Genomic DNA, 27,777 nt, shown 5'->3' on the forward strand with positions numbered 1-27,777 from the left:
GCCCGATAGCCAGCAGGCAGAGGTTTCACAATAGGCGCTGGTTTTGAAACCTGAGATAAGTTTCTGAATGAGTGTTTGGCAGCATTTACGAGTTCATTTATATTCATGTTTGCCGCTGAATGGAGAGACACCGTATGATGGCCACCTTGAATTGCTCCAGCTGCATTTGAGGAGTAGGGGGAGGCTTGTGGGTGAGCGAGTGGCCGAAGCAGCGGTGTCTTCTCTGCAGGCCTGTGTGCCTACTTGAAGAGATACAGACGTCAAAAACAAACATCAGCCGCTGGTTCTGATGTCGTCTCTCGTGTCGGTGTGATGATGAGACCTGGTGTGACACTGGACAGTCCCCTGGAGCGTACCCCAGTAAGTCTCTCACTCCAGTCTCCCCTCCGCTCCTTTGAAAAGTTTGTATTTCCGGGATCTCTGGAATCATTCCCACATCGTTTCCGAGAGGGATTTAAGATGGCGTAATGAACCAAGCCACGAGGAGAAGCTTGTGTTCATAGCCTTGGGTGGCTGCGTGCAATGCTCATGCCAGAAATGTGATCGAGTAGTAGGAAATGAAGGGCGAACGCTCAAAATGCACTTCTGATTTGTGAAGGTGCCATACCCCCTATTCTGTATCCCTGTTTCTGTAGGCGCTGGCCATCTGATTTCCTTGAACCCTTTTTTTAACATGACAAAGGGGATCGCAGGGAAGAGGTTAGGGATCTCTACAATACGGTAGCTCTTTCTGTTTCTCGACGTGAGCCTGGCCGTCTCGGGGGGGGGTGGGGGTGTGCGTCGGAGCACCGAAAATAAAATGAGCTTCTGTGTGAGGCCTAGTGTGGCATTGCCGCCTCCGTCTGCTGTACTTCACCTGTGAACACCCTCCTCTCATCAGTCTGGAGACGTGTCTGGGACCGGAATCTGGGGACCTGGTGAATCTTCTCACTCTTCCGTTTCTGGTCTTCCTGTCAATAGAGCTGTAACCCCTTAAACCTCTTCGTGCAGACTGTAAATCGATCACGTCGATTTACATGCGTCGGTCACTTTTTTGCGAGTTCTGTTCTTCTGGGTGGCTGCGGCTCAAGTGCAGGGATAGGTCTAGGCCAGGTCCATTCCTGGTCTGGGTAAAAATCACACTGTGGCACAGAAGACCCGTGCGATACGATTCCCTTTCACCAGAGTTCCTACAAGCAGCATAGTCCTCAGTCCATAGCTGGCGTTGGATACGTTCTTTCATGCCGTTAGACTTATCCCCTGAAATTGGACATTTTTACTGCACTGAGCACCAGACTTGCATCTCCTGTTGCTCGTTTTAACCCTGTGAACCGTCCCTGACACCAGTGAGCATAACGGCCCTCCCTCATGGTGAAGGTGCACAGGTGGAATACAGCTCCTGCAAGGGAAACCTGCTTGGAAAACTGCAGCCTCGCCTTTGCTAATCCTTCTGCCTTTCAGGATAATTTAACGGAGCATGTTGGAAAGATTGGGAGGTTGCAGTTTGTTGTGTCTTTTATACAGCCGCTAGGTACAGAAATTAATAAAACTAACCGAGAATCGTTAGTATAAACGGATAAGCAACACCCAGGCCCTCCCCACCCTAGACTACACTGATAATCAACAGATGTCAGAGTCATCTCAAATGGCATTGGGATGTTTCATGTTTTTGTTGGAAGTAATGTGCGCGTGTGTGGCGCGTGCCACAATGCTTTTAATAAGTAGAAAACTACGACGGCGATGAATTATTTTTATCACATTTATCGTGCAATTAATTTGGTGCTGCAGCTGAAACAAATGCAAGCTGTAACAGAAATCACGCATATCTGCGTCTGAGGCTTGGTATCTGCATGCGTTGTAACTGAAATTCAAACACAAGTGTAGGTGTATAATGTTTTGGTGATAAAACGATTCATGGCGCTTTTAAGAGATGCAAGGAGAGTGAGCTGTCATAAGTGATGAATGAGGAAATGGGATTTCATTTGAGGTCAGCAGTCTTTGTGGGAGTTCATGCCATTTTACTGCCTGATAACATTTGCTTCGTGTTCCATTTGTGATTGTCATCTCCTCCTTTAGGGGCTTGACCCAGGCTGTTCCAAAATTACCAGAGCTGTAATTTTCGTGCTCTGTTGACAAGCTGGCCTGCCATTGTTAAAGGGCTTTAGTGAAGAAATTCATTGCGTGCCCAGGCTTCAGGAGGGCTCTGCGGGCGAGCCCAGGCTTGTCCCAGTGACATCACAGCCCGTCAGCAATGCGCTCCTCACCAGAGAGAGGCTGCTGGCAAGGGTGGGCACTGGGGGCCGGTCAGCGGAGTGCAGGCAGCGCTCGTTCTGAGCTCCTCGCCCCAGACTGCATGACCTCGGGGCCGAGAGGGTGCCGGAATTGGTATGAAAAGTGCTGAAACATTAATAGCTCTTGATCTGTGAAAAAGCAAACACAGCACCCTTAGTGCCTAGCCCACTTTACAGCGGGGCTGTTATGGCTGCAGTTTGGGTAGAAGGAAACATATTCTTCGATTCGTTCCTGCGGCTGTCAAAACTTAAGAGTTGTTACTGTGTTTGCTCCGAGTGTGTCAAACAAGGGAACTTCCACCAACTTCACAATTCCAGAATTGAGAAGGCAACTTTGACAAGTCAATTCCCCTGTGGCAAAAATGGAACCCTGGGTATGGTCTTCTGTAATTAGTAAAACACATTTTCCTCATTAAAGATTTAAATACTTCAGCAGAGAAGCACGTAGTGGGTTTCCTAGGTGTCGAAGCTGACAAGCCTGGCGTATTTCAGGAAACAGCTGGATGAGAATGAATCGGCTGCCAGCAGACACACAAACTACACGGTCCGAATGACCTACTTCCGTTTGTACCCCTTCTCCTGTCCCACTGACTGCCTCAGTTTGCAGCCAGACCAGCAGATGGCGCTGGTGGTCATAGCACTGGGGAAGTGCTGGGGGAAGTGGTTGCTGTAATGCTCTGAATCAAAGCCGATGGCTGGAGTGTTTTCTCTGCCTTTATTGACGCAGGTGTTTTCCAGTGAATAGCCCGCTCTTTGTTTCCTCTTGTGCGTGTGTGTATGTATATATATCTGCAGTTTGGCTGTTATTTTGTGGTGGGTGGAGAGCCTGTGTTTTCCCAGCAGCGCAGGACATGGAGCTGGCAGGGCTGCCCCAGAGCAGTGTGGCCGAGAGCAGTCCGAGTCACCGGTGGCCAGATGAAGCCCCAGTCAAGCAGTCGGCCGATGTCACACGTGACCCGGCTGTAGTCCCCTTCGCCCCTGTGCGAAAGCATATGTACAGTAAGCCCAGGATCTTCCTCATGACCTGTTCTGCGGAGCCCTTGCGCTATTCGTGTGCAAGGCCTGTTGACCCAGGCTGGTAACTGGACAGAATTGGCCTGGCAGGTCAGCACTGCTCTTCTCTCGCCTGTGGAGCTCTTTCTCGGTTATGCAATGAGGCGTTCTCTCGTGACTCCACGTTAGGAAGTCGTACCCTGCTTCACCCCACAAGCAAATCGGCTCTCCCGCAAATTGGGAGGTGAAATTGTTCTAGACGTGAGACCAGGGTGCCCGCCTGCTTAGAAAGGCAATAAAGAATAGCTGGGAGATGAGAGCGCTTTGGTTTTCTGCTTATTTGCTCTTCAGATGTGCGGGGATTTGACATACAAAGATGATGGGGGAGGAGGGAGGAACAGCACTTTTTCACTTATTTTAGTTTATTAACACATTGCTGTCTGGTTTAACGTTCCGTCCCAATACAGGGGTGGTTATTTTGATTGGATTTGTTAGTTATCACTTTGCAAAACTGCCTAAAACGCTGCGCAGCCCTTAAAGGCATCGTCCATTGGCTTGTCATTGTGGCGGCAAGGCCAGCCAACAGGGACAGTTGGAGAGGAGGCTGTGGGGCCGGCACACCCTGTTCCAGTTGGACCCTTCTGTTCTCCTTCCAGTCCTTGGGATCGCTCTCAAAGACTGTACCTGTCTTTGGTAGAATCCACCTGCTTTTGGAGTCGTGGTCTCCTGCGATGCACCTGTTCTGCTCAGGTCCTGTTTGCCGCTTTCCGAGGATGCTGTTGTTGCAGGACTTCCCCCTGGTGGGCACGGGTGGTATTGCAGCAGCTCAGCCGCGCCACCGTTGCTGCTTTTAGATCTCAAGAGTCGGGAGATTGCTCCGTGATAGGAATTAAAGCTGTCCAAGAAAACTTTGCAGCGTAGTCTGCGCGGAACTGTATGCTTTCAAAGTCAGGTTCCAGCGTGTGTTGAGAAAAGCTTTATTTTCCCAGCAACGGGCACAGCATTGCAGTTATCACTGCCGATGGAGAGGAGGGTGTGCTTGTGCGGAGTGCCTGAGCTCCGGACTCTGGCCCTCAAGCAGGCGGTAATTATCTTCGGCTCTCGTGTAGATTTGTGAACAATGACTTGGCTTCCAGGAGCAAATCAAGCGGCACCCTTCACAAATCAGGACTCACGACCGGCCGCCCTCCCTGCAGCTCAAATCATTTGTCAGCCCCGGGGGGGTTGGGCATCAATATTGCGATCCGATCCCCGTGATGAGCCCCACTGTAATTATTTTATCTTCCTGCCTGATGAAAGGAGAGAGAGAGCGGGAGAGGCAGGCAAGGCAGCGAATGTCGGCGTGCATGCGGGAGAGAACCGCCACACACCTGAAGAAGGCTTCGCAGCCGAAACGTTGTGTTTTTCTCTCTTCTCTTTTCATCCTGGAATAAACCTATTACTTGTTACTAATAAGAAAATTGTGTAAATGTAGTGGGGGGCGGTGCATGCGTAGCCGTAGCCTAAGTGGCTGTCGTTGTCGTCAGACGCTCTTAGAGCTATCTAGCGCTCGGTTTTTGGTTTATGAGCCAACATGGCAAAAACAAATGAATATGTCTACGTTTTTCAAGAAGTCGCGTGTAGATGACCAGACCAGTCCCGAAACAAATAAGACACATGAGATGCTACAGGCATCTTGGGTTTTAAGGAGATGCATGCTTGACCTATAGGAGTTGAGCACGAAGAGGTTCTAAAGTTTCTACTGCAAACAAATTACACGTTTTGGAATGCATGAATAACATTAAAGTAGTATTGACGGATAGATGCGAGTGTGCATTTTACAGATAACTATATCGCCTCTAAATGCCCTGCAGTATTTTTAAGTGAACGACGTTTACAGGGCTATTATACATCCAAAGAACCCGAAAAAACAAGGCGCTATATCTCGGGAAGGAAAGCAGCACAAACGCAGCACTAACGAATGAGGTGGGTTTCATCGTTTGTGCTGTCTGTAGGGGGGGCAACTTCACGGAGCTCAAGGTAAACCCTGCATGGTATTTTAAATATAATATTTCGGACGGATTTTGAATCTTGCGTTTTGCGTTGTGCTCATTGTGTTTTGCAATAAAATATTCAGAGTAACCCGTAAAAATACTGAACAATCTAAAAGCCGGCATATGAAATACTTAAAACTACTTAGAATACTTAGAACAAGCAACAGGTGAAAATGAGCTCTTGCAGCTTTTCTTTAGCTAAAGAAAGTCCGCACATGAGAGACCGGATCATTTGAACGGGAATTTGCCGACTCTCGGGAAAGTGACGAGATTATCGCCATATTCAATTCCAAGCCTCGACGCCTGCGTCTGGTCTAGAAGGCCAAACCCTCACTTTTTGTGTGTGTGTGTGTGCAACTGATGGCTACTACACTCTTGAAAGACCTTTATCTCGCACAGAAATGGAAAACGAGGACAGAAATCCAGCGTGTGTGTTGGGGGGGATCAGTTTTTGCACCGTGGCCTGACCTCTCTTGGGTCGGGGTTTCATTCCAGGCCGGGACTGCTGTGTGGAGTTTGCATGTTCTGTCCGTTTTCTCCAGGTGCTCTGGTTTCCTCCCACGTTCCAAACACAGGCTAGCTGGGATGACTGGTGCCTTTAACCCTGTGCGGGAGTGAGGGCGTCCTGTCTGGGGCAGATCCCTCCCCTTGACCCCCTCTCTGATTTCAGGACTGGCTCCAGGTTGCCCTGACCCTTAAAAGGAAAAAGCATCCTTCTGGTAATGAATAGAGCCCGATCTGCATACTCCACCGTTCCCCTCCTCCCTCCTGCCACCCCCTATCAGAATAAAAACAAACCACTGTTAGAAATTTACTGAGCTTATCGGAACATTTCCCAGTGAGGCGAAGATAAATACCCCAGTGTTTGGACCCCTCCCCTGGGGTCTGTGCTAGAGAGACCTCCGCGTGTGTGGGTGTCTGTGCCAGCCTGTGGGGCTTCCTATAAATCTCCCCGTCGAGTCCCAGTGGGGGGGGGAGGGATAATGACCCCTGCCTGGTGCAGATAAGGCTGAGAAAACAAGCCCTCATTTCAGGCCTGCGGCTGGCGAGCCGAAGAGCAAAGTGGAGCTGATAATTTTCCAACAGCTCTTGCAAATAGATGTGTGGGACTGGGGAGGTGTTGATTCCTGCTGCTCCGACAGCTCCCAGATCACTGTAATCCTCATTGTTTGATTTGCGCTTAAGAGCCGTTTTTTTTTTTCCTTGTTCTCCGCCCCGAAGTGCTCAAGGCAGTAAAACGGCTGTTGTGGTTAACCTGTGATTTGGGCCGCGCCTTCGGAAGCAAGCCCGGACTTGTGCCAGCGACTGAGACCGCACCGGCGAGTTCCAGGCAGGCACCCTTCTGTACATTCTTCTGCACAATGGAGGTGGCGTTTGAGTTGTCACAGGGCCCGTCGGCTCTGAAGAGATCAGGTGAGCTGTGAACGCCGGGGTGTCAAGTGCAGCTGTGGCCGGCCGGACACATGTGGGCGCCCCCCCCCCCCGCCCCCCCCGACAGTCTGTGTCTGATTATGTAGTGTCCTTGCCTGGAATACAGGTCCTACTGTCTCCTCATCTCCGCAGCCTTGCCTTTACTCCTCTGTTTGAACAGGAACGCAGACAAAGTACACAAAAGCAGGTGGAACCCACTGTTCAGTAAATATTTTATTTTCAAAATGAAATAGGGAGTACCGTGCACAAGGCGGAGCCGACTTCAGAAGCCTGACGTTAGTTTGATGGATTTTTTGGGTGTGTGTGTGTGTGTTAGGGGGGAATTTGTGAGTGGCTCGAGAAAAGGAGCAGGTTCAAAGATGAGGTTTCTCATGCCAGAATGATGCTCCACAATAAAAGGCTCTTGTCTTCTCCGTCGGGAGATTTAATTTTGTTGTGTAATTTTAGAAATTGTGCTGGGATAGAATGGAGCCACAGTAGCCCTTCGGAAGGGGAGGAGACTTGTCTTCAAGATCTGCATTAGCTGTGTGTTAGGCGGTCATAGTAGGGTATGGGGGTGTCTCTGTGTACACTGCGGGTCTCGCTAAAGTCATCCCCGATGAGCAGGCTGCGTGCGTGAGGAACTGTTAGCTTTCTCTGCAGAGAGAAGAATTAGCAGGGAACAGCCTCCTGCCGAAGGGGTTCAGAGCTGAAGGAAGGCCGGGGGTGTGTCGGTGATGAGGCTGGTCGCGGGTGCAGGACCGCTGAACCCTGTGTGTGACGAAGTGGGGGCAGCCCCAGGACTGAGCCACCTGTAGAGGGGACGCTGAAATGAGCTCTCGTTTGTATCCATATCACACCACTGCTCCGAGCTTCTGTCATTGGGATCTGTTGTTTCAGGCAGTAATTATTCACAGGCATGGTTTTGTTGCCAGTAATTGCAACAGCTTCCCTTCATGCCACCCACCTGCTGGCAAGCTGCAGTTAGAAATCGCAGGTCCAGAGTTGAGGGGTGACGCAATGGAGGCTGGTGTGACCCTAATGGTCAGTGTTGCTTCCATCATATAAGTGAGTACTGCCTGATCTTTGGCCCTTGGCATATTTCTTGAAACAATTCCTGTGTGTATTCGCCTAAGACCGATACACTCTAGCTCTCTGTTCAAAAACCTTATATCACCACAATCTTGCTAATGCTCCTGCAGCTCCTCTCTTTCACTCCAGCAGGCCTGCTGAATCACAGATTACGGTTTTGTTATGAAATTAGTCTAGATGACTGTCTCTTACAGGGGCAGTATCTGTCTCTGCTCCCCGGCCGCTGTGGGTGACCCAGGTTTTTTTTTTATCAGTGCACAATAGCCCCACTCATTTCCAGGAGTCTGACAGCGGTAGGAGGTGGTTAGGAGACTTTCGGCAGCGTGGCTGGCAGGAGGGGTGTGAGGGAGCCATCGTCTCTCATTGTGTCTGCAGTGTTGACAGCAGCGTGTCACCCCCAGGGCGGCTCCGATGTCATCGCTGGAGCCCAGGGGGACACGGGGGACAGGCCTGAGCAGTGTCCAGCGGCCGCACTGCCCACAGACACACGAGCCTGGGGGTCGTGAGGTCGGCATCGCGCCTGAGGATAAACCAGTTAATCCATCAGCACCTGAGCATTACGACCGCACTGCTGAGCCTGGGGGGCAGCGAAGCGGGCGTTGATGGCGGTGACTGGGGGGGGTGGGATTTGGGGGCTCATTTATCAAGTCGTGCGTCTCTCTCGGGTGCTGCTCCTGAAGTGAGTGAGCGTCGCCTCTTTCCTGTGGTGACCGTCATAACGTACTGATACGGCTTCGGTGTCTCGCGGGCCGGGGCGCGGGAGCCTGCCATGCTCTGGCGTCCCTGCGTGCGTCTGCGCCACGGCGAAAGGGTCCGTTTGAACACCTCCACTCTGCCCCGAGGCCTGGTGCTCTCGGATAAAGTCAGGGTGTACAGGTGGACAGTAATTCTGCGTTGCAAGTCCTCTTTGTTCACCTCGCAGGAGTTACCCAGGACAGGGTATTTTGCGGGGATGCTAGGCATCTGTGGGCAGCGTTAGTCTGATCTCGAACACCAGAAGACGAACGCAGCAGTTCTGCCTCCCGGGAGCTGCTGAGCCTGTCTGTGTCGTGGTGCTCAGTCCTAGCCCCCCTGTCTGACACACCACTCAGTGTCACGGTGCCCCCCCCATTGCGATGCAGGCGAACAGGAACGCATCCTAATTAGCGGGTGACATTTCTAATGGTAAACTCTGAGAGGGTCAGCAGGTCTCCTCCTCTGTGATGATTGGATGCAGATCAGTGGTTTCTAATATGTCTCTCTTCAGATCACATTATCGTCTCTTTGTGGGGCTGGAGGGTGAGAAGGGGGGGTGAATCTCGTTTCCTCCCTGGTGCTGAGATAAAGAGGGCCGCTCACTCTCGCCAGCCTGTGAAAAACACAGTGTCATTTAGTTTTCCTGTCATTTTTTTCCCTTTTACTTTAAAAGTTTTTTCTAATCCAAATTTAACAAGGGACCGAGTTCAGGTGTTAAATTATGGCCAGTTAATTTTTTTTTTGTTCAGCAATAGTTAAAAAAACAGGATTTCACTGGATAGGTGCATTAAATTGGAGAGCTAAATTGACACATTAATTATCCCTAAATTACAAACTCTACCCAATTAACACAGATGCTGTTTCCTTGTCATATAAAAAATAAGCTATTAGCATTAAAGATGAAAAGGCTAATTCTTGCCTTTATAGATTCCAAGTGATTAAGATGAAAATTGCATGCACTTGGTTGTGTTCTGCATTACCTCATTTCCTCTCTCAGCAAAATGTTCTCTTTGAAAACTCACTGGGCTGGTCCTTAACTCAGCTTACTGGCTCTAATAGCTGTGATCTGTTAGGAGACATTTCAAGGCACTGAAGGCTGCCTAGGTGAGATCGACCTGTGTTTTTCACAAGTCTAGATGAATATGTTAAACTCTGCAGGTGCCAAACGAGAGGGCTTATTGAATTGTATCTCCCAGTGCTTTTGTGCTGCTCTTGGGAGTGAAAAGGGGAATGCGGTTTGAGACTGCTGCACGGGGAAAGCTTTCCGAGATCTCGAGCAGCTGGCCTGACCCACAGTGACCCACTGTGCAGGTGTGTCCGACGCAGGCAGTCGGACGTAGCAGGATAAAAACATGCTCCTTCACACGCCTGCCCTCCATGATCTGGCCATCCAAGGTAAAGACTTCAAGTGGGATCTCGTAATTTTCCAGTGACGTTCCTGAGTGAGCTGCCTTTGATTTCATTACTACACTTCTGTTAACTCGGTGAGACCCTTGTCAGCAAATGCATCCTGTGTTTATATTACTGATTCCGCATGCTCTTGACTGGCAAACAGCTGGCTCTGGGGATTACATGTAGGAAGGACATATACTGGTTCTAGGTCACCACCATGAAATATCCTGAATGGACTCCACCCGGGTCGTAGTAACATTACCCAGACTCAAACTCAACCTGCTTTTCACCATGTCGCATTTTGTTGGCTTCAAAATGCACTATAAGCTTTTTTTTGTTTTACTACTACTTATTACCTAATAGCAGCTGCTCTACAGCGCCTCTGTGGAGGCGAGTCTTGTCGGCCAGGTGGGAGGAGGTGAGGATATGTCTGGATATGATCATGTCTGATTTCCCCAGCACGACTCCTGGCTGCTCCGGCCAGCCTGCAGAGCTCTGGGCGAGAGTGGAGACGAGGGGGTTACAGCACAGGGCCCTGCCTGCCTCCTGCATGATTAGACTTATAAATATGGAATCTGGCAGATGGAGGCATTTCATATCCATTTGCCTTTTCACTTCCCGTTTAGAGTGTTCCTAAAATAGGCTTCCCTGACAGGGCTGAGTGTACCTGGGGTAATTAGTGCTTGATAACGCTGTAAAATCTTGTTTTTCACTCATGGGTATTCAGAGCCATCTGGAGAGATTAAAAATCAGGTAGACGGTAAAGGTCAAGTCATTCTTATAGGGAGAGCTTCTCCAGGCAGCGTATTAACTATGTACTCCGCCACAATATGCAGTGTGGCTCACGTGGAGGCTGTACTCAGCCGTTGGGCAGCTTGTGTGGTTTATGCAAGTTTATAATGCGTGTGGTATACAGGCAGCTCTCGTTGGAAATGTGATCAAAATGTAATCCCTGTTAATGCAGAGCAAGAGGCATCAGATCAGAAATTTAATAGAGAAGTAAAGAGCTGCATCTACATTTTTCTATTTCAAGTGTCTTCCTCTCCCTCGCTGTGCATGCTGGACAGGCTCTGGTGTTTAGACTTATTTTAACAGCCTACCAACAGCAGGTCTTCTTCTTGTAGGTGCGGGCTAGCAGGTGATATTTCTCCTCCCTCAGTCAGCGGCTGGGGACCAGAGTCTAAACCACTGATTCTCACCCCTGGGTGGGGTGGGGTGGGGGTGGAGAGTTCATTCCGCCCTGGACTTGATTTGAATGGATTGTTCCCTTAACTGGTTTTTATTACCACTGCTTCCAAGTCTTCATCCACTGAAGATTTTCAGTTACCTGTAAAACCTGGTGTCCTGTGGCCCTCCAGGACCAGAACTGAGAGCACCACAAGGAACTTATTGCTTACAACTGCAACAACCTCACCAACTCATTTTCGGGAAAATCTTTTTTTTTTTTTTGGTAGCAGGTGCACTGACATTGTATTGAAAAGACACAACAGGGGTACATGCATTGGGCTGACTGCCGTTTGCCACAGCTGATCAACAGGGGGTCTGCAGTGAGCGTCTCTCAGGCTGGTAGGGTGGGCGACCACGCCTCTGGAAGCAACACGAGCTCTAGATGTCTGATACTTTTGCCCCAGGTTGCAGGTGCTGCCTTGTGGGGTTCTGGCCCGTTCCAGCGTGCACCCTGAACGAGCACATGCCTGTTCACCGGTCTCTGAGCCCTAGATGTCACGTGTCTTGCTAGTTTACTCCACAGGGCTCAGGGCTGTAATCTGGAACCAACTGGCATCAACGACGTGACAGTCAGGTGTTCAGGAAATGTTGACATCATTACTAATGTGTTTGCTTGTGTGCTTTGAGGTTAATCTCAGGCCACTTGCACCACAGCATATAAATCAGCCCTCAGCCTTGTTGTTCTCTTTCAGGATCCTTGAGGCTGGTGCGTGTCTTTGTGTTTGGTGATTGTGATAAGCAGCGAGCTGAGTGTTGGCAATCAGGAGCATGGTGATTGCAAGACTGATGTCAATGACTGGGGAAAAGGAGAGGATCTGGCACTGATGCCATCAGGAAGCATCAGTGTGTCAATTGTTTTGTCAGAGGCCTTTGGATTGCAGGTCAGGTGTTGTGCACACAACAGAATTATTTCTTTTCGTCCTAGAAAATCAGTCCGAGAGGTCTCGCACAAAGCATCGCAGTAATATTTTTTCTGCATCAAAAGAGACCGAGTATAAGTTTCCAGGGGTGTGAAAGCCATGCCTGATCTAAAACAGAGCACTAAGAAAAAAAAAACTTTCTTTCCATACTGGGACACTCACGGGTTTGCCTTGTAGTCGGCAGGCGCGCCATGTAGCAACGTTTGTGCCGTTCTCAATTCCTGGGTCATTTACAATCAACATTATAGACGGATACCTGCCTTAACAGCAAAACACCGCCACCGTGTGGTAAAACGTGGAACTGCATCATCTCGGCCGGAGAAAATGGAAACCGCAGGATACAGGACGCTTTTCCTCTTTGCGCCCAACATGAATTCCCTTATAATTTCCATGTGTGAAAGTGAGTTAGAAATAGGCCCTCTGGCTGGCGCTGGTTTTGGTCCTTAAGATCCCGTATATTTGGAATTTCCTTTTATCTAGACTGAAGAGATTTTGCTCCTTTTAAGATGTCTGTATATGAGAACACTTTTATTTTAATTAATCATAAATATTTAAAGACCAAAATGTAACCTAAAGGAGATCTGGACAGCTTGAGCGTAACATTCCTGAATTGAAACTCCATATTTGTTCTGTACTGTATGCCCAAACATTCTGTTTGCTCAAGCTGAATCTATATTGACTGTTAACTAAAAAAAATATTTACAAAACAATGGCATTGTAAATGCTTTATTGTCCTTAATTCTGCCAGGAACAGTTAGGCAAGACTGATTAGTCTTTAGTTTCTGGTTTCAGTTTTGTTCTCATTTCTTGAATTGGGGTCCTGTCTGTGGGCGCCCCTGGCCCAAGTGCCAGCTGAATTATCCTCTCTGAGGGTCTCTGAATAACAGTCTTCATTTCTTATCCATTCGTGATCATTCTTTCAGGAATAGTTCTGTAACATGTTACTGCATGTAGTGCTCTGTATTAAATATTCATTTGGCATGTTTACTACATCTTTTTTCATGCTTTGTGATTTATACTCCTATTGTTTTTCAAACCAGGTGAGAGAGACCCACCCAGCTCCCAGAGAAACGGAGCGGTGTGTCCGTATGTCTTCTGAATGAGACGCGGATGAAGAGGTTCCCATCTCCTCTGCTGATCCCACAGGGCTGGTGGAAGGCAGGAGGTAAAAGACCTTATGAGGCTGCAGAGCTTTCCTTCTTCGTTAGAACGTAACCCTTCTCCAAAGGCACCTGAGGTGAGGAGTAAAATGCGTCAGCACTTCATGCAGCCCAGCTTACCAAACAGCAGCGTGAGGTGCAGGTGACACCTTAGCCATACTGTCTCATTGAATTAGCTAACGAACTAACCCTCTTTGTGTCTCCTGAGCAACTCGTGAGCGATCCAAACAAATCTCCACTCCCTGTGCACGCTAATCCTAAAGTCCACATGCCCTTGGTGTCTGGACTGGGAGGGGCAGTGATGGCACAGATCTCCTGGACCATTGGCACACTCCTGAGAGACAAAGTGCCAGGGACAGTGATGGCACACTCATGCTGTCAGCTCCTCCACTCTGTAGTACACTGTGCTTTTGCTTAGGCGTGCCGTTACATTGCATGGTAGAATTGCTCTCGGATTTGGCACACATAATGCCAAACTGATCGATATTTATACAAGTATGCGTGCAGTGCGTGATTTATTAGTGGCATGCAGCAGCACTAGATGAAGCCGTCCAGAAATGAGTCTTATTTTTTGTATCTGGGGTTTCCTTTGATTAAACCTTGGCCATTGGAAGATATTGATGTAGACGTGCAAACTGGGAAGGTGCACCTCAGCTGGGGTGGGAGGACTTTAAAAATCAAGATATAATTGAAGCCCCCCCCACTCCCACCCCGCAGACCTGCCTGTGGCTGCCCTGAGACGGAATTAGTCCAGGCTGAGAGTCTTTCCGCAGAAGTGGCTGTATCATACTGATTTTGCTTCGGTGGCTGGATTCCACTGGCTTAGGAGGGCACGTGCACAGGCGGCTAACCCTCTTTGCTGTGGATGCTGTGGCGGGATTAGGAGGGTGTCTGTAGGGGGACTGTAAGGAGAGCTGATCCTCGCTGCTAACTGGTGTCAGACTCCTGCTGCAGCTGGTGTGACGGCAGCTCAGACAGGGGCTTGCTGGGACTGGAGCCTGGGAGAGCTGGGGGCGGACGGAGACGGGCTCTTTGCAGCAGGCGGGCAGGCGTGGGGGGCTGACAACCGACAAAGGAACGGGAGACCCGGGCAGGCCCCCAGTCTCTCTTGGGTGCCAGGGAGAGAGACAGCAGGAGAAGGAGAGGGAGCACGCGCGAGCGTTAGAGGGAGATTACGCTAACTGGCTAATTGCCCGAGATTCTGAGAGGCTGGGTGTTCTGGTCCGCGGTGCGGCGTGTTGGAGGGCGCAGACGGCGGCGGCAGGCAGATCTCCTCACAGCAGCCCGTCCCGCAGGGAGACGGGGGACCACCGCTCCCCCACCATGGCCCAGCAGCAGCAGCAGCTGTGCAGCTCGCCCTTCCTCAAGCCCTTCTTCCTCAAGGCGCCGGTGAGCGTGTCCGGCCGCGGCCGCCAGCGGCGCCACACCCTCCCCGCCAGCGAGTTCCGCAACCTCACCCCTCAGGATGCCATCAGCGTCTTCGAGATCGAGCGGGAAGGTAAGGAAGCAGGCGCCCCATGGGCTCGGGGGTAGGGGTGGGGGGACAGGGGCACAGGGTGTGAGGTACAGAACTGCCAGTCCAAGGGCTGTGGCACCATCGTGCACCCGAGGCGACGGTCATTTAATGGAAGGGACGTCCTGCTGGAGCCGCAGTCTTGCAGCAGAACACGCCGATTGCCAGGCCCTGCCCTCGGGTGCCCCTGGGGTCTCACCCTCTAACTGGCTCTGTTCTGGCGTTCGCTCATGGCCCGGCCAAAACTGAGAGGCAGTTTTCAAAGACCGCGCAGAAGGGGAGCAGTCGGCAACTGCGTGGAGCAGAGATGAGCTGACTGGAGGCGTTTTTTTTTTCTCCAAACCTGAAAGGAAACATTTCCGCCGGTCCCATTTAATTCACTTAATGTGTTTCTCACCCCTGTGAAAATGATTTAATACAGAGTTTTACTAGATTTTAAAATGTTTCTCAACAAGTAGCAGTATCATATCACCTTCTTGTCTGGACAAAGGGCTTGTTCCCATTTACACAATTAGAGCTGTTCAAGGGGAAGCACCTCATTTAAGAGGCCACACTGCTGTCACAGGGTGTACTCACCCTGTGCTGTGTCAAATGGGAATGCATTTTAAGAATGTGTGTGTGTGAGATGCATTACACCCAGTCTAACAGCATTAATAGTTTTTTTTACTTGAAATGGTACCTCACCAAAACTGTTTTTTGCAAATTAAGTAGTTCTTACTATTGAATAAGTGATTACAAGACTTTCTGTAAGTAAGAATTCCATTCTACCAGTACCGGTTTCATATGGCAATAAAGTTCAAGTTCAAGTTCAGTGTATACAGTACATGTTTTTTTTTTCTTTTATGGCTGTGTTGTGCTAGTTTATAAATCCTAAATTAAATGTTTTAAACATCCAGGAGTAATTTTGTCAGAATCACGTCTCGATGTGTTACAACCATGCCTGTCGGGTGATACAGCTTAAATTCCTGTGGAAATGCGACTTTTTGAAAACCTGTTCCATGCGTGTGTAGTCATTATCCTCTTGAATGTCTACTAAGTGTAAAATTACTTCTACACTATGGAACGATAAACTATATTCTGACTATAACAACAGCCTCTACAGTATAGCCCTCTGGCTAAAGCCGAGTTGAAACAGGCAGCTGTTGTCTGAGCCAATCGGTAATCGGTAATCCACAAAGTGAAATTAAGATTTTGGACTCCTGCGGTAACTAATCTGTCTCCCTCTCTCCCTTCCCCCGTGTGTCTCCCCTCTCCACCTGTGTGTCTCCTGTGCAGCTTTCGTGTCGGTGTCGGGGGAGTGCCCCCTCACCCTGGAGGAGGTGTTGCACTTCCTGCGCCTGTGCCCCGAGCTGTCACTGGGCTGGTTTGAGGAGGGCCAGCTGGTGGCCTTCGTAATCGGCTCCGGGTGGGACAAGGAGAGACTGGCGCAGGTCAGTGCGCGCCGCTGCTCGCTCAGCCCTCGAATATCCCTGGCACCCGCCGAACAAAGACTTTACATCCCCTTCCCTCGACCTATATTAAATACAGCTAGACTGGGCTTGAGTTCTGCTTAGAGTCCCGGTCGATTCCTCTGCATAACGAACACACGTCATAATGTACCTCTTCATTCTTTAAAATCCCCAATTAAAAAAAAAAACGTTCCATGTTCTCTGGTCACCGGTGCAAATGAGATGGTAGTGACTTCAGCCATCCTTGTTATGGATACACAATCTCAAATTATTTCCATACCCTTTTTTTTTAACGCAGTGAGGAGTCAGCAGCTGCACAGCACAGCTGTTTAAAGTCTGTGACACTTAACCTTTTAACAGCCTGTTGTCCCCCCCCCCGTCCTCTAGGAGGCGCTGATGACGCATGTGCCGGACACTCCCACCGTGCACATCCATGTGCTGTCAGTGCACCGGCAGTGTCGCCAGCAGGGCAAGGGCTCCATCCTGCTGTGGCGCTACCTGCAGTACCTGCGCTGCCTGCCCGGCCTGCGCAGGGCCCTGCTGGTCTGCGAGGAGTTCCTGGTGCCCTTCTACCGCAAGGCCGGCTTCAAGGAGAAGGGCGCCTCCGCCATCGCCGTGGGCTCGCTCAGCTTCGTCGAGATGGAGTACCCGCTCGGGGGGAGCGCCTTCGAGCGGCGGAACAGCGGCTGCTAGGAGCGCCGGGCCCCGCGGACGCCCCCCCCCACGCGCCCCCGTGCGGCAAGGTACGAGCGGCACTCTCCACTGCGCCCGCCTCCCCCGTCTCCTCGGTAACGGAACAGCCTGATGGGTCCAGGCTCTGGGCCTCCACCCTCCCCACTCCCGGATCACGGGTTCGAGAACCGGCAGGATAAACGCCAGCGCGGGGCTGTCTTCGCCCCGCTGCCCTGCTCGGTCGGTGCCCCAGAGATCTGCTTGACGCGTAAAAGCCACGGCGGCCATCGCCTGTACAAACTGTAACTCACGTCAAGCTGACTGTCGCCCCAAAAAATGTGCAAAAATGAACCCAAGAAAATAATGCTGTTGCTTTTTAAACGTAGTCTCAAAACTCGTATAAAACGGCGCACAGTGGTTAGAATCTTTTTTTTTCTGAGAGAGTTTGAAACTAACTGGTTCTCACTTGAAATAGCGGGGAAACTGAACATCTGAGTCCAGGCGTTTACGGCCTGTATTATGGCTCAGTGTCATGACGTGTTAAGGGGAACGTTTTCAGTGCGAGTGCGGTGTTTCTGTTGTAGTGGTTGAACTGTGGAGTCAGAACAGCACAGCACGGTTGCAATCTAAACAGATGTCATCTGAACAGCAACAGTCATTTACTGTAAGGACTGCAGTCTGCCTAAATGAAAACAAATTAGTTTGTGTTAACACCGAGACAAAACTGGCTAGATCCAGCCTGGAATATTCAATAGTCTCGGTGCACATGCATTTTGTTTTAGGTGAAATTATTTAACAAAATTTGTATTTTATATTAAATTTTTGGCTTTTTGTGTCTGCTTTTGGGCTACATCCACAAAGCGCAGTGTTACTCATTGTTGTTGTTTCTACTTGGAGATGGAAATTAACATGGGCTATAAGTGGCTGTAAAATGCATTTTTTGGTCTGTTACTAGCATCTTGTTTTCTATTATTTGTATATCCTTTTTTTGTTCAGTGTTGTTCACTTTTGCTTTGATAATTTTAATAAACGATAAAAAAAAAAATCAGTTATAGCTGCAGCCATCCAGAATTCTTAATCAATCATACTAGGCCCTTTCAAATATATTTAAGCCCCAGAAGGTTATGAATGGAATCTTACAGGTGCTGCTGCGACACGCAAATGAAAGAGACCGTCCTGTGTCCTCACTTAATATTGATTACAAGCCTGTGAATCAACAGCATGGTGCTGTATGAACCTGCAGCCACCCAGGGTCTGGCTTTGACGATCTTGTATCGCGTGCTTGCTGAGAATAGGCAGGTGGATGGGGTTGCGGGGAAGCAAAGGATAAATAACGGGGGGGATTGTTAAAATCCCATCCAGGGCGGAGTTCATGAATATCGGAGTGGGCACAATAAGAGACAGGAGACCCCAGCTGACAGAACAAGGGTTTCTTGCTGTATTCTCAGTTACAGGTAAGTAAGTGGTAGCTAAAACGCTACCTTTTTTTTTTTGTAACAATCACCACTACAGTAGCGGTAAACAATAACGGTTAACAAGATCTTAGTGCTCAGTCAGGTGTGATAAAAACGTGGCAGTAGTTGGTACATTTATCATCAAGGCACTGAAGGTATTTTTTTGTGTGCTTCGTTTTTTTTTTTTTGTTTCTTCCCCCGCCCCCCAGTGGAGTCAATCTGTGGACTAGTTTGGAAACGGTTTAAAAAAAATCTAAGAAAATACAAAATAATGCATTATTGTGCATAGAGGATTTGATGAAACCTGTGGGGGAGCAGGGAAATGTCTGTCTAGACATCGTATTCTCTTTCTGGGGGGGGGGGTGGAACGTGTGGGATGGGGGGGGGTACCTGGGAGAGGGTCAAACACTTTGAGGGGTACACAGCTGCTTGACGAACAAAAGGGTCTTCTTGAGATGGGAGAGAAGCCTTTTTGGCATCGCTCATTTAAAAAAAAAAGAATAAAATACAAAGTAAAAAAAAAAAGTCACAGTTTGCAGAAATGGGGCTACAGTAGCGAAACCTGGAGGTACCCCCAGCCGTGAGGGGCAGAGAGTGGGAATAGCACCAGCCCAGCGTGTGGCCCTGCCCGGCCCCAGGGGCCCCGCTCTCAGTGCAGGTGCGCGTTGAGGTCGTACTTCTCGCAGAACTTGTCCGTGAAGGGGATGCAGGTGAGGAGCTCGCACCACTCGCACTTGATGGGGTAGACGTAGAAGAGCACCGCCAGGCCGCCGAAGAGCCCCAGGAAGACCACCAGGAACACGATGATCTGGCACCTCTTGCGGTACATGTCCATGCGGCCGAAGCTGATGTAGGGCAGGAAGGCGAAGGAGAGGAAGAAGCCCGAGACGAACCCGCAGATGTGCGCGAAGTTGTCAATCCAGGGCAGCAGGCCGAAGGCGAAGAGGAAGAGCACGACGGCCAGCAGCTTGGCGAAGGCGCGCCAGGGCCGGGCCAGGATCTGCCAGCACTGGAACAGCTCCACGAACAGGCAGGCCAGGATCCCGAACTGGGAGCCCGCAGGTCCCACCTGCCCAATCCAGGCCAGGGAGAGAGAGGACGGGGTCAGGGCACTCATCATAAACCACCCATCCTGCGTTGTTCCTGACTTACCCACACGTCCATTCGGATCTTATCCCTCGAGTAAAAAAGCAGCTCTAACATACAGATTATAGGAACTGACTGTGACGCAAAAGTAAAATCATTCTAACTCAATAAAGTGGTGCTGTGTTTGCTTCTGTCCTTGCTTGGGAATGAGGACGGCAATGTGCTACCTCAGCTCTGTAGGGCAGGAAGATGGCGCTGGCCAGGTTCCCAGTGATGCCGCTCAGGATATAGATGATGGAGATGCGCAGCCAGCCAGCCAGCTTCTCTAGGTCCCGCAGAATGGTCATCTGGAAGCACACGGACACCAGGCAGTGCAGGATCCTGAAGAGGGGAGGCAGAGAGACGCTCACACCTTGTCCGACACAACATGGCAGCGTGTAGACACACACCAAGAGACGGGCTGGAGCACACGAACTTGAGACAGGCTCCGCAGAAAATCAACAGACTCCCTGGGGCCAGCTGCATAAATCTTGGTGGTTTATATCTTCCCAGCAGGGAACCTCGGCAAGATGCCTACTGTACGATAAATTAATTGCATGGGCAGCTTGCCCATAGTCTGCACACTGGGAAAATAATGCTCCAAATTCAGTTAAGTATGCCTCTGGAAAGCCAGCTGAAGGGGTAGACAAGCCAAACACAAGAGCCTGTTAATTTCTTAGGAGACGTTTTGCCGTTGTTAAAGTTTTAGGCTCATAAATATGTAACACTTTTAGTCTGAGATATCCAAATAATGTTTGATAAAACAAGTAAACAACAAAATACAATTTTTTTTCCTAAATACCTACAAATACCACAGAATGCTCAAATCACCCCCACGCTATGGATATGGCTCCCTGTGGGTGAGACAATTTCAGCTTTCTGGGAAGAACAGACACTTTAGTTGAGAGATGTGAGTAACTAGCTCACTGGGAAGGATCAGTTGCACTCTGCTTAACAAGGGGTTTGGTTCATCCAGAATTAATTACTGGAAGACAAAGAGCATTAGATAAGGCTCTTTTAAATCACAAAATGTTAAGACCTGCGGGTGTGTATGAGCTGGGCACGTGCCAGACTGCTCAGCTATCGGCTCATTCAGCATTGGTGTGGGTGACGCAGATAAAACAGGTCCCCCAGCCTCCTCACATCACGAGCTCTCCAGAAGGAGATTACAACACCTCCCATCAGCACACCAGGCTTCCACGATGTAACAGTACAGCTGGGCCTGCTGACCTCTTGGGGAGTTTGTCACTTTCACTCCATGCAAAAACCTACCATAGACTTGAAACACATCTGGATGCAGCTTTTAAATTGCACTTTGGCAACTGCACAATGCCTGTCATCAAGTAAAAATTAGCTAGCATTTGAGATGCCTGACAATGAGCTGAATTAAGGGATTTTAAAAAGTATTAAGAACTAATGCAAGATAGGAGAGGATTTCTCTACACGTGCATTCGTTCCAAGGAGCCAGATTATTTTGTTCCACAAAATGAACTCTGTCGAACCCTGTGCAATTCTTATCCATGGGGCACACTACCACAGAAACAGGACTTGGTGTGTGTCCAGCACTGTTCCAGGGGCCTGCAGGGTTAGGGGCTGGTCCACTCACCCAGCATGGAGGAAGAGGGACAGCCACAGCCTGTAGAACTGGTCAGGGATCTCGGGGTTGAGAAAAGGCAGCAATCCGCACACGTCGTCCATGCAGTGCACCTGTAATGACCACACAAGTCAGAAACCCGCCCGATGTTTTGGAGAGCACTTTTGCATTCGCAGAAACTTTCACAAGCTGCCTCCTTTTTGGCGCTCTAAGTGGATTTCTCACTCCAGCATTGTATGGTGAGCGTTTCTGTCCTGGGGCCCTGGTTTGAATTCTGGACCTGAGGATGTCTTTGTGTCGAGTTTGGATGTTCTCTCCCCCGTGTTCGCATGGCTTTGCTCTGTGTGCTCTGTCCAAAGACATGGTGCCTGATTCATTGGCTTCTGGGAAAACTGGCCCTGGCGTGAGTCTGTGTGTGTGTCTTGTATGTGCCCTGTGATGGACTGGCGCCCTCTTCAGGGTGTATCCTGCCTTGCTCCCACTGCTTGCCAAGATCAGCTCTGGCTCCCCCATGACTCTGAATGGGATGAAGCAGGTACAGGTTGGATGGACCGATAATAACAACCATATGTTTTTTTGTTTGACATCAGCTATATACTGGGAGAGATGTCTCAAAGAGAGGAAGCACAGCAGATGTCAAAGAGAGGTAGACACAACTGGGTTGTGCAGTATATGACCAGAGTCAACAACTGCACAACCAGCAAAGAAATGTGTGGACCCGATACTGACCTTCTCGGTCACCTTCAGGTTCATAGAAGACCAGAATCCTTGACCGGGAGGTGTACCCAGTGAATGAACAATTTTTATAAACTGAAGCACTCTGACTGTGCTCTTGCAAGCAGTGAGAGCTGTATAGTGTGAGGAAGAGGAGCATGGTGATGAATGCACTTCTCTAAGAGAGGGTTAGTAGAAGCAGATGATAAAGAACTAGGTCAAATCGACTCTCCCTGACACCTTGCCCAGGCCTGGAACATCACTAAAACCCTTCAGGTGCTTTCTCTGCACTGGGCAAGAACTTGAAACCGGTCAGCGACTTTAAACTGGATCTTCACTCTCCCTGTGCTACAATTAAATTTGATCGGTAGGTGCCACGCCAGACAGAAGCGATTACAACTGTCTTCGTTTGCTGCCACACGGCTGATTAACCCGGTCCCTTAATGGTGATTACATACTTGTTAATGCCAAACCACATCTTCTCCTCTTTTTAGACTTCTAATAACATAAAACTAATTAGATGTGCAATCAGCACACTGACAAGTGAAATGTTTTTTTTTTCCTTTGTATATTTTTCAAGTGGGTCAGGTCTGCTATCACCATAAACACCGGTACAGTCAGGCAACACTGGTGCCAACAATTGGGTTAAGCTGTCTGAGAAGAATTTACAGATTAGATGGGTCCACTTGACCCAGTCTGCGGTCAGAGGTACTGTACAATCAAGGCTGTCCAGTCCGTAAGACCAAGAACTGGTCTGACTGGAATTCTCCCTTCTCTTCAACTCACGCCAATAAAAAATGACGCGCTATTGAGAAAATCACCTGCATTCCTTCAGTGCATCACAGCAGAGGTGCTTATTTTCAATTCCATCATCAATGGACTACCAGTTCAATCAATGGCCAACAGGCTGACTAGAAGTCATAGCACACACAGGTGTTTTTCTGCTGCTCGTAAGATCACCGTCAGTTACCTGCGAGCACAGGGTGGCCTCTTCATGGAAGTATCCCTTCATGAAGTCACAGTATTCGCGGGAAGTGATCTCACACCTGGAAACACCAAGCACACAGTCGACCAAAGTCCCACGTCTCACAGGACAGAGCACCCATCTCAACCGGGGGTCTCCAAATCAGTTCCTGAGGGCCTAGTGTCTTCTAGATTTTGTCCCAGCCACTTTTCCCGTTGCATAGTCGGTCTCGTTATTTAATTAGCTGCACACTTGTAGTAATTCTAAGCAGGCTCAGAAGTGATTTATAGGTAACTGCACCATTAACGAAGTGAATGTCTTGTGTCATCAACTGTTAAAGACCTTAATAAAAATCCTTTACAGATCTAATTTAGAAAATAATCGGGTGAATTGTTCAATTGACTACTCAGGCTGACGTATATATATATACACTATATTTATTGTGTACATATTATATGCACAGTAAGATTTCAAACCCTTTCCACTCTTTAATGATTGTTAAAACCATATTTAGCAGGTGCCTTGATCTACTCATCCATGTTACAGGAGTCATTACAGAGCAGGCATGCATGCTGTACGACTCCAGCTGCAACAGGGCTTGGAACAGTTGGGCCAAAACTGCACTGGAGAAGCTGGGGTGTTTCTACACTTAAATCAGCAGAGTGGAGTCCAAACTCACACGCCCCCTCGCCACCCGCGGGCTCTCCTCACCTCCCTTTAGTGCCGATGCAGCAGGGCCGGCCCATGAGGGTGCAGTCCATGTGTGGCAGGCTGGTCCGGTTCCCCGCGTGGTACCGGGTGCAGATCTGGGAACCAGGAGAGGAAACGAAACAAAGCACAGTGATGTCACAGGCTAACCGCAGCACAGCTCACACAGAAGTGCAAGGGCTGGCCCACACAGCCCCCCCTCCTCCCCCCCCGGAACTCACCGGCCACTTGGTGATGTCATCAGGCCACTCATGAGGGGCCACTGAGGCCGGCTCCAGGCAGGTCCTGGAAGGGAGACGAGCCCATTACTGCAACCTGCTAGCAGCCCACAACTCCTCACAACTAGATAACGCACTGGCGGCCAGACCATAAAAAGGCAACGAGGGAAATACCCTTCTGAAAAGGGTTCAGCAATTAGATTGCCGATTACTACTCTGAATGTGGATAATGGCACACTGTACGCAGGGAACAGGGAGGAAAGAGGCTAATTTATCAGCATTCAGAAAAAAATGATTCCCATCAATCCGCAGAGCCTTATAAAGCACTGTTTGCCTGCAGTAGTGTTCACTCAGCACAGGTCCTCCATCACCTTCCCTTTCGCCTCTCGGAATCAGAAGCTGCTCCTCATAGTGCGACTGAAGCGCAGGCTGGGCCGTATCACCCAGCGCTCCGCGACGGCGCGCCTTACCGCGGGTCCTGATGGCACACGGAGCCGTACTGCCGCGGGGGGCCGCTCGAGGGCCGGGGGACGCTGGGGTCCTGAGGCCACTTCACCCATCTCGCCAGGGTTGTCTGTGGGCGAGGGGAGAGACACGTGGGGGCGTCACACCCGTCCCAGGGCACGAAGGGCGACAGGCATGGAACACAGAAGTTACAGGTGGCCTGGACTGAACGGTGAAATGGAGTGAAACGCTCCATCACATTGGATAAAAAATAAAATAAATCAATTCTATTACAGCCCCCCCCCCCTCCCTCCCCCAAAACACAGTGATTCTTGTTATTGAGCTTCCAAAAGCTGTGCTGTGGGGCAGATGGCCAGCACCTCCTCACGGCCAGGAGGTTCTGTGGTGGTTCAGAGGGGTGATGCTTTTGCGTGCAGCTCTTTAATTACAGAAACTGGCCGTTTTCTGGCATGGAGTGCTGTACGCCGCAGGGACTCATGTGAGGTGGGGGCTATTGCCTGAGGCTGGTCTGCTGGGCAGCTGGGTGATCATTTGTCCACAGGGGTAGAACGAGTGCTCATTCCTGTGCTGTGGTGGCTGAAGTCCAGGCTGACCAGTGGCTGGAGGGGCCTGACCCCAGGGCCAGCGGTCAGTGCCGGTTCTCCTTCAGGGTCTCTCAGGCCGGAGGGGGGACTCACAGAGCACTCCTCGGCAGACGTCTGCACGCAGCCCGAGTTGTCGTTCCTCACGCAGCAGGCGGAGTCTCGCTCCTTGGCTCGCTTCTGCCGGATCAGCTCGTGCACCTCCTGGTCCTGCCGCATGCACGGGGAGAACTTCGCCCCCAGGTGAATGAGCGCCTCCTGCCGGACACAGCGAGAACCGCACATCAGCGCTGGGGCTGCAATTTAAAAACAGAACCCTAGACGCTCCGTGACAGCTGCCACAGACACCTTGTCACACGTCGGTGTCTTCAGCCAACGCCAAGATTTCATCTTAAACACATCTAATCCGCAGCGGGCCGATTGTGAACTATACATCGTTCGACTGTAATCAGCGCTTTTTAACTCTAGTGTAAGACACCTGTTACTTCAAGCACAGTGTAACTGAAAATGAATGGATTAAAAACGAGCGTGATTGTTTTATGAAGAGAAGAAAACACTTACTGAACTTGGTCCAATCCAAAAGTTCTCTTGTTGAACGTACTTGACATTTTCATAAACCCCTTTATTTCTTAAAACCTGAAAAAAGAAGAAGAGGCTGTTATGATTCCCGCTCCTTCAAATAATGGAGACAAACCTTTATATTTGTATATGGGTATATAAAACCGCTTAAAATGAGTATTGATCTCAGTCTCACATATAAATGTGCTTCTACAGCTTTACTGCAGGAGGTTGGTGTTTGAAGAGGGAAGCTACACTTACAGAATCGACTGTTTCGTGCTGTGAGAACCCCACAGGAGCAATGCCATAGATGCACACTGCCAGGATGGTAATGAGCAGGTGGACGAACGTTATCCAGTACGTGAAAAACGGTCTGAAAAAGAATTAGCCAGACAGTTACATGCCAAAAAACACCCCCCAAATCCTTTCACATCCGATACACTTCTGTTCCAATACTACAGAATGAATAAGCCGGAGGAGTATTTCCTGAGGATTAAGGAGCAGGGTGCACATTTTCCAGCTGCAGGCCTGTCTCAAAGAGTTTGCCATGGATCCTGCAAAATTCACTCGAACATGGAAAGCCTACGGAAACGGGGCGAGGGGATATCTGGACACGTCATGGGGACACCATTCGGCCCGGTACCTGTGGTTGTCCATGTCCTCGATCTGCCTCTTGACGTAGCTGTCGATGCGCTTGCGGTAGGTCCGGTTGGTCAGCTTGCCCACCATGCCCAGCCCGTAGGGCCTCTTCTCCTTGGCGAAGAGCTTCTTGACGGGCACGGCGATGCGCTGCCCCCGCCGCTGCCCGCTCACACTCACCACCTCCTGCCGTAATCGAACCTTGGGCTGCACCAGGCTGCCCTCCTTGCCTTTCCGCCAGCCTCGCTCCAGTGGTCTGTGCGGGGAGGGAGGTGGAGCGGCGGGGTGTTAATATAGAGACTCACTGGCTGGACAGGACAGGTCACAAACGCTCCAGGTACCTGCATCACTGGCCCATACATGAACTGCAATAATCTCTATTACAGGCTGCGGAGTTACCCCCCTGTTGCCTGATCTCAGCAGGTGGGAGAGGCTGGGCCTGGTTAGTACCGGGATGGGAGTCTTCAAGGGAATTCAGGCTGTAAGTGGTGCTGGTCGACCAGTAGGGAGTGCCCTTTCCTCCTGACTAAAATGTCCAAACCTGTTCCCCAGCATGAAGACCAGGACAGTGTGCTGGAGGAGGTTTTGTCCTTCAGATAAGGTCCTGTACAGTATATATAATTTAAGATCACTTGGCACATTGGCACATGTACAGGACAGGGGTGAAAACTCCCTTGCCCTGGGTAGATTCCACTCTGGGCTATGAACAACCTCGCATCTCAAGAGATTTTCCTCTTAATTCACATGGTGAAGTAATTTCTCGCATTGCCACTCCATCTTCCCTAAGTTATTAAAGCACTCTATCTCGGCCATTGGCAGGTGTCCTAAAACGTCTCAAGACTTCAGAATCATCTCGATTCCACTTGAGAATCAGTAGTGTATCTCTTAGGACACACCCAGTAAAGTGTACAATTCTACATTCTGTCAAGATATTAGAGAATTATTAACTTACCTATGAGCCATGGAAAAATGGAAAAGTTTTTTATTTCTATGCATAAGCAGTTACCCAGTGCCTAAGTCCTTGTGTTTTTACCACTGCCAGCTCACATTCCTCTAATGAGCTCCATTAGTCTCCCACACACCATTATTGTCCACCTCCATCATTAGCCCTGCCCAGCCACTGTCAGAAAAGCACTTTACAAAGCTTCTCGTTTAAAATGAGCGCTGTTCGTGCAGTCTAAATCAAGAGCAGACTGTGGTGTCGCAGATGCACAGGTAGGTCTTTGCAGAAGTAAAGAACGCAGTGTTATTTAGCGGACATTCATGCACAGCAGTGCACTGAAACTAGGGAGCAAGCTGGGAGTCAAATGCTGCTCCTGCAGAGTCGCACACTTAAGAACAGGGGTTTACGTCTCACCTGAAGGACGCGGTTTAAAAGGTTACTCAGGGCAGCACAGAGGAAGTCAGCAGCAGAGTTAAGGCTTATATGTAACCTAGGCCTGCCAATAACAATAACATAGTTATTTCTTAACCACTGGACCAACTTATTTAAACTCTTGGTCCAGCAGAAGCTGTATTTAATATTCTTCTGGATTTCTTACTGTGTTCTCATATTTATCTTGAAAAGCTCTGTGCTAAGTCTGAACTTGACACAACCTGTCTTGCTTTGAAATTGAGAGTCTTGTGGGATTTATTTGTACTTGTAATGCAGTTGCTCTGAATATCAAAAGATAACCAGAAACCAACAGCAAAGGGGCAGATGTACTACAATGACACAGATGCTCTTAAGAACAGAGCATATTCTAACACCATACAAGATGTCAAGGCAAATGTGAATCATGTTACAAAACTGCAGAGTGGAAGAAATACAAGGTTTGCCTCTGTCCTATGTTTAAGTCACCACCTTTCACTATATCTTAATGCTGCACCTGAAATATGCTTACAGCCATAAT

General features: G+C 49.5%; 2 protein-coding genes across 19 annotated transcripts in view; one reads left to right on the plus strand and one right to left on the minus strand.

Annotated features, from left to right (window-relative positions):
* Nucleotides 1-17,890, plus strand: part of aanat2 (arylalkylamine N-acetyltransferase 2) — a 40,651-nt gene extending 22,761 nt beyond the window's left edge. For 5 of the 12 annotated variants that reach the window (XM_069180895.1, XM_069180899.1, XM_069180891.1 and 2 more), the window contains 3 exons: nt 13,113-14,730; nt 16,021-16,175; nt 16,581-17,890. In XM_069180895.1, coding sequence (XP_069036996.1) covers nt 14,556-14,730; nt 16,021-16,175; nt 16,581-16,886 — 636 coding nt within the window. In that variant the 5' untranslated portion in view covers nt 13,113-14,555 and the 3' untranslated portion in view covers nt 16,887-17,890. Of the gene's footprint in view, nt 1-6,517; nt 6,710-13,112; nt 14,731-16,020; nt 16,176-16,580 lie in introns of all 12 variants that reach the window. The other 7 variants (XM_069180901.1, XM_069180904.1, XM_069180894.1 and 4 more) reach the window with 7 other exon arrangements.
* A 390-nt stretch (nt 17,891-18,280) lies between these two features.
* The window catches only part of rhbdf1a (rhomboid 5 homolog 1a (Drosophila)), a 67,791-nt gene continuing 58,294 nt past the window's right edge, over nt 18,281-27,777 (minus strand). For all 7 annotated transcript variants that reach the window (XM_069180742.1, XM_069180743.1, XM_015360376.2 and 4 more), the window contains 11 exons: nt 25,890-26,141; nt 25,508-25,619; nt 25,250-25,324; nt 24,785-24,946; nt 24,113-24,216; nt 23,646-23,709; nt 23,428-23,522; nt 22,723-22,798; nt 21,051-21,151; nt 19,633-19,786; nt 18,281-19,388 (listed from right to left, as the gene is read on the minus strand). In XM_069180742.1, coding sequence (XP_069036843.1) covers nt 18,969-19,388; nt 19,633-19,786; nt 21,051-21,151; nt 22,723-22,798; nt 23,428-23,522; nt 23,646-23,709; nt 24,113-24,216; nt 24,785-24,946; nt 25,250-25,324; nt 25,508-25,619; nt 25,890-26,141 — 1,615 coding nt within the window. In that variant the 3' untranslated portion in view covers nt 18,281-18,968. The remainder of the gene's footprint in view (nt 19,389-19,632; nt 19,787-21,050; nt 21,152-22,722; nt 22,799-23,427; nt 23,523-23,645; nt 23,710-24,112; nt 24,217-24,784; nt 24,947-25,249; nt 25,325-25,507; nt 25,620-25,889; nt 26,142-27,777) is intronic.

Source organism: Lepisosteus oculatus, chromosome 19 (genome assembly GCF_040954835.1).
Source record: "Lepisosteus oculatus isolate fLepOcu1 chromosome 19, fLepOcu1.hap2, whole genome shotgun sequence".
NCBI lineage: Eukaryota > Metazoa > Chordata > Actinopteri > Semionotiformes > Lepisosteidae > Lepisosteus > Lepisosteus oculatus.